General features: G+C 51.4%; 1 protein-coding gene across 3 annotated transcripts in view; it reads right to left on the minus strand.

Moving 5' to 3' along the window:
* Window positions 1-6,539, minus strand: part of VPS41 (VPS41 subunit of HOPS complex) — a 178,528-nt gene that overhangs the window by 73,425 nt on the left and 98,564 nt on the right. For all 3 annotated transcript variants that reach the window (XM_069084387.1, XM_069084386.1, XM_069084388.1), the window contains one exon: window positions 5,373-5,438. In XM_069084387.1, coding sequence (XP_068940488.1) covers window positions 5,373-5,438 — 66 coding nt within the window. The remainder of the gene's footprint in view (window positions 1-5,372; window positions 5,439-6,539) is intronic.

Here is a 6,539-nt window from a genome sequence, read left to right on the forward strand (position 1 = left end):
CCCTCTCTCCCTCCCTCTATCCCCTCTTTCTGTGTCTCTGTCTCTCTTCTCTCTCTCCTCTCCCCCCCTCTCCCTCCCCCCTTTATCCTCTCTCTCTCTCTCCTGCCTACAAACACAGTCACATGCCCCTCCTCCTCAAACCCCTCACTTGATCCATCTGTCCCCACCAGCTCTGGCCCATCAATGCCTCCACTGTCTTTCCTCTCATCCCTAGTGTGACTCCCAACCTCCTCATTCCACCACAACTGCTCTCCCCAGTTACCAAAGAGCTTGCATGTGCTAAATGGAATGTGGGTCCTTTCCCCTTCCCTATGATCTTGTTAAGGATACAGAACTCAAAGTGGCATCACTTGTCTCTTGACTGTGCATTTTCCACGCAGTCAGAATGCCAGTGCCCTCCCTCTGTTCATTTTGATTATTTTGCATTTATCCTGTAAGTAGCTTGCTGGTACACAGCTGTGTGCATGTTGTCTCCTCCACTGAGCTCCCTGAGAGCAGGGACCATGTTTTTGCATTTCAATGCATCTCCAGCTCTTAGACTGGTGCCTGGCATATGGTGGATAATGAACCCATGTGCACTGACTCAACTTGGCCATTCAGAAAGTAGGCAGAGATGGGAATAAGTTTCCTGCCTTTATGAACGATACACCTGCAGGACAGACATTCTGCATTATTTCTGTTGCTATTAAAGTTGCAGGATATTTGGTTTTGGGGGTAACAGTGATAACCAGGCCTCCCAACTGGTAGGCCTGGCACCCCTGCTATTCCCTGCACTGTGTTTTGGGGACAGTCTGAGAAACTTTGCTGAAGAAGATTTGGGGGAATATTTTAGCTGGCATCAGGAGGCCTTGCAAATGATGCCACATGGATCTTGTTCTGATGATATGGGGATGGACAATGATTGAGCCTCCCCAGAAATCCCAAGACCTTTTTGGAACTGGGCATATGGACAAATGTACCCTGTGACAGGAGAGACTGGAAAGACAGACAGCTTCTCCCCTCGTTCCAGGGCTGTGAAATGCAACTCTCGTCCTAGGATTTCCAAGGAAGGAGCTTGTTCAGCTCAGGCTCCATAGCTGAAAAATGGCGCCCATTTGCCCCCTATGATGGTGCTGCCCATGCCAGTCTGGAGCAGATGCTGACTTGTCTATGGGGGCTTTCTGCACCGCATCTCTCTGAGCACAGCTTAGTGACCTGGAGCTGGACAGCCCTAGCTGGGGGAGCAGTCTTCTGAGTTCTGAATGGTCGGACCTCTTGGCCTCTCCAATGGAGATGGCCAGGTAACAGGATAACCTTCCTGTACTGAAGAGGCTGTCCAGTAGTAGGACAAACCCTAGCTCCATTCTGTGCTGTGTGCCGCACCTAAGGAGCCTTTTCTAACCTCCTCGATGGGTGGCCCGACCAGGGACAATGGCACCAGCAGCGGAGGGGCTAGACCAGTGGATGTCTCTGCCATCCCCCCATGCTACAGTTCTTTCTTCCATGGCAAAGAGAACGAGTCAATGCCTTTTCCACAGAATAGCCTCAAACACTCCGGAATAGCCTCACGTCTCCTAGGCTGCCTCCAGTCTTTCCCAGTTCTCTCCTCTGAAGCTTCCCTGACTGATAAAGGCCCTTCCTCAAAAGCGACGTCCACAATGAGCCAACGCTCCAGACTTGGTCAAAGCACAGGAAGATTATCTTTCTCATTCTGGACACTGTCTTTCTTCGCGAAACTGAAAAAAAACCCCAAATGCTAGAAGGCAAAGGTAGCCAGGGGGCACCACAGTATACAGAGCACTGGACTTGGTGTCAGGAAGCCCTGAGTTCAAATCCAGACTCAGACACCTACTAGCTGTGTGACCCTGGACAAGTCACTGGACCTGCCTGCCTCAGTTTCTCCATTTGTAAAATGGGGATAATAATCATAGCACTTAACACACAGTCTGGTTGTGAGGATCAAATGGGATCCTATTTGAACAATGCTTTGCAAACCTCACAGCACCATAGAGATGATGCCCGACCTAAGGTCTGAGCAACCCCCCCACATCACACTGCTGAACACTCTGACGCTCACAAATGGGCAGTGTGGGGCCTTGCCTTGCGCCCCTGCCTTTTACTTCTCATGCTGGTATTTCTTACCTTTCAGAAAGAACAAAGGGTCTCCCTACTGCAGACACTGCCTGCCATGGCCTGGCCTTCGCCTCAGAGGATAAACCACTGTGCTGAGCAGGGCTGCAGGACTCCATACACTATAAAGCCTGACTTGGTGTCCTAGAAATTTAACAGGCCAGGCTTGCCGAGACTTGCCTTCTGAGGCCTCGAGCTGTGCTTTTGAAGCCCCACCTTTAAATGGGACTCACCAGAAGGATGCAGATATTAATAATACACCCAGCAAAGATGAAGCTTGGTGGCCCATGGCGCTCTCCAAGCTCACTGTTTATGCAGGAAAGTGGAAACACATGGAGCCCACCTGAAGGAGCAGTGGGCATGCTCCCCACAGCCCCAGCCTCCTGCACAGGATGGTCTTCCTGAGTGTCTGTGGCGCAGAGTCATCAGGGCTTCATGGCCAACGAAGGTCACGGGCCTCTCAGAAGCCGGGTCAGCTCATCCTCGGATGACAGGTTTGCACGTGCCATCCACAGCTGGGTTCACTCTCTCGTGCTCTTTCTGGTTTGAAAGAGCATCACTAGTGTGGTCTAGTGGATTTAAGTCAAGACAATGTGGGTTCAGGTCCCGTGGTTGACCATTACTGGGTGGGTGGCCTGGAGGGAGGCAGGCCTCTTGGAGCCGTGGTTGCTTCGCAGATAAAATGGGAACCATTAATGGCTGGATGTCTACTTTTCAGAGCTGCTGCGCATCTCACTGGTGTGCAAAGCACTTCAGAACCCTTCAAAAGCTGCGTCGACGCCAGGTATGTGCTGGTGCCCCTGCCAGGGACTCTTGACACAAACCCAGACTCTCCTCATGTTCCAGTGAGGTCTGGAATGGGACAGGAAGAGGAGAATCCTGGGATTTGTTGTTATGGTTCAGTCATTTTCAGTTGTGTCCAACTTTCGGTGACCCTGCTGGGAGTTTTTGGGCAGAGATACTGAAGCAGTGTTCCATTTCCTTCTCTAATTCATTTTACAGATGAGGAAATCGAGGCAAACAGGGGTAAGTGATTTGCCCAAGGTCACATAGCTAGTAAGTATCTGAGGCCGGATTTGAACTTGGGAACAGAGTCTTCCTGACTCCAGGCCCAGCACTCTATCCACTGGGCCACCCAGCTGTCTGTATCATGGGGTCATTGAAATACAACACATTTTGACACCACCACAAATTTTTTTTCAAAAGAATGTCTTCCTTATAAAACCTAAAATGCTTTCATGTTCAATGGGTAGTAAAACCAGTAAGGTTAGGTCCTGTTTGGGCCCAGCACCACTATGTCTGTGTGCTTGATGGGCTAGGTTCGGTTGGTACTTTACAGCTTGTAAGGAAGCCTGTCCCTCTTGCTGAGCCCCCGCTACATCAAAGAGCTGACTCTCTGCTTTCTAAAAATGAACTCTGCCACAAACAGCATCCTGACAATTTAATAATTTGTCAAAGTTGTCCACACTGCTATTATGAAGAGAGTTCAAAGGTAAAGGGCACCGAAAGCACAAGTGAATCTGCTGACTGAGAACATCTGGCAAGTCACCAAAACCCACCCTGACAGTGGTGGCTGCCACCCCGCTCCCCAGCTGGAGCCCCGGCCACCTACTGAGGCCACGAGCTCTCCCATGGACCAGGGCCCAGGAACCCTTTCAGGCTGGGGCTGCTGCTTTTTTTCAGCTTGGAAATAAAACAGAACTGGGAATCAGCTCGCTGCTCCAGCCTCGGCACACAAGCTCCCCTGAACATCTCCAATAGAAATTTCCATCGTCTGGACCCATGTCCTCCCTTCTCAACCCCGGGCAAGTACAGCCACAGGGCTGGTGTGCTGGCAGCTCAGAGATGCCGAGGGAGGAAGGGGCCCAAGCGGCCAGGGCCCGTGCCCTCTCTCGCCTCCACCCCCTCCAGGTGCCATGGGATGTACATGAACCAGCCCGCCACTGGGGGAGGCAAAAGGTGCAAATGAAAGTCTTCCCAGGTACTTAGACAACGATGCCTCTCGTGCACCTGTGGCTCTTTAAACCAGTGGTGGCAGAGGGCAGGCACACAACCCCATGCGCTCCATTAGCCAGCCATCTTCCAAAAGATTCCTGTTCCCAGGCTGAAGAACAACTTCATTTAGCCCTTGTGACCTTCAGCGGGCGTCCTTAGGCAGCAGGTGTCCCTACTTCTCCTGAGGCCAGGGAGCTCATCACTCTCCCTCTTGCCTCCCAGTGAGGTCTGACACTGGACTTTGTGCTCCTGTAATGGGGACCCGGAGAGACAGCCCAACACAGACAACCAGCCTCCTCAGGCTCTGAATGAAAGCCTTGCCCACCCTGGCCATGGGGCTTGTGCCTCCTCGGCCAAACGAAGAGGATCCAGGTGCCTGGCCTCAAATCCTGAGACCCCTCTGAACTCTGAGATCATAGCCAAATAATGCAGAGCTTCAGTTTCTTCAACCATAAAACAGAGATATTATTACAGCGTGTAGCTCAAGGCTTGTGGGAGGAAAATACACCAGAAAACTGAAAGTGCTCTAAAAATGTAACCCCTGAAATGTTCAAACCTGGTGTCTGAGTGCTAGCCTCGTGTGGAGGCCCGCCACGGAGATGCTAAGATTGTGATTAATACATCCAAATGCACGTGATTATAAGACAACACAAATCTCAGATGAGACCAGGCCTGATCGCGCTGGACACCTCAGTCTTCTTCTCTGGGAAGGAACGTCATAGAGAAATAAGGTGACTGTAGTGTGAAGAACACCCAGAGTTTTGCTAAAAGTTTACTGAAGGTGTGATGGCTACAGCCTTCTCCAGGCTGGCTTTTCCCACGTGACTTCTGCTTGTGTCTACCTTGGAAGCTCCCCCAAGAGAGAAGGCCCCACACTGTGAGTATGACCCCAAGGCCCCACTGGGAAAGTGTGGAGAGCTGGGCCCCCAGAAATCGGACCACCCAGGGAGGCTGGCTGCACCTCAGGAGGGCACTGGCCACTGTCAATCATGTCTGTTTTCTCCCCACCCACTCAAAGCCAACAACACTGGAAAGTATTGAGACCAATCTTCCTTGCTCACCCAAAAAGTCATTTCTTTTCCCTTTATTATCACTTCTGAAATACATTTTGGGGAATTAATAAATAATGTTTTAAACTTTTCAGAAAATAGGAAGGCATCACTAAGAAAAAAGACTCACGAAAACAAAAACTTAAATTTCATGGCTATGTAACGAGAGGTCCCAAACACTCCATTTTTACAACAAAAAAAGCGTCACTTGATGCTTACCTTCTTTCCTCCGGTTACAAACTGCTTGCAATGGGATCTCAAGAACTGGGGGTGAATCGCAATAATCTGTGAAGGAAGCAGAGGAATGAAATTCCGTTAATCCAGTTGCAGGCGGGACAACAAGGCCATGCACTCATGGGCCCTGAGCCGAGTGCCCCCTCCGTGGGAGGGCTCGATGCCCCATGGCGGTGGCTGACGCTGCCTCACAGACTGATTGCCAGAAGCATGTGTGTTCTGGGAGATACCAGCAGGCTGGGAGCTGGGTCTTAAAGGGCCACAAACTATAAAAAAGCCAGCTAGTCTGCATTCCTCCCTAGAAGTCTTATGATGGGCACCTCAGCAAAGCGCTCAGTTCTCTCTGAGTAACAAACCATTCCTGCTTCTCACCTTTTGCACACCTTCACACCTTATGTCTGCCAACCCTAGGCAGCACAGGTACTAATGTTCCCATTTAACAGCTTGGTAAAGGGAAGCTCAAAGACATGCCCTTCTCCAGGTCACATGGCCAGTGAGCATGGCATTGGACTCACAGGCCTCCCCTGGGGACGTGGCCTTTTCCAGGTGAGCACCGTATCCTGACCACGGGCCTTCCTTGGTGTCCCTAACCACGCCCCACGGGCCCGGCCCTTAAAAGAATCGGCTTCCCATCAGTGGGACGTCACCCCCTGGTGATGCACTGTGGGAGTGGGTGGCTTCTTAAGCAGGGCTTCACCCGACACCTCCCATCACTTTCTTAGAAAGAGAAGTGAATTTCCATATCATGTGAGTGGCTGCTCCTTCCCGGGGTCCTTCTCAGGTGCCAGGATCCCTCCACAACCAGCTGGAGGTGAGAGGAAGCCCAGGGCGGCTGGTCCCACTGCCAGGCCTCCCAGAAGGCAGTGGGCAGGACACCGGCCTGGAGCTTCAGCCTAGTCTCTGACACCTGCTGGCTGTGGGAGCATGGGCACAAAACCCCCTTTTACCCTCTCTGAGCCTCAGTTTCCTTGCTGGTAAAATGGGGGATAATAATACCAAACAGCCCGTGTCACACATGTGTTGTGAGGGTCCTGCGAGTCTCTGTAAAACACCATAGAAACAGCGGCTCTTCTGTGGGAATGTGATCATGCTCAACTAGCTGCACACAAGCACACACCACACAGACACAGACACACACAATGCACACGCAGA

Source organism: Petaurus breviceps, unplaced genomic scaffold (assembly GCF_028583685.1).
Source record: "Petaurus breviceps papuanus isolate PSGF00001 unplaced genomic scaffold, PetGlider_PUasm1.0 174, whole genome shotgun sequence".
NCBI classification, from domain to species: domain Eukaryota; kingdom Metazoa; phylum Chordata; class Mammalia; order Diprotodontia; family Petauridae; genus Petaurus; species Petaurus breviceps.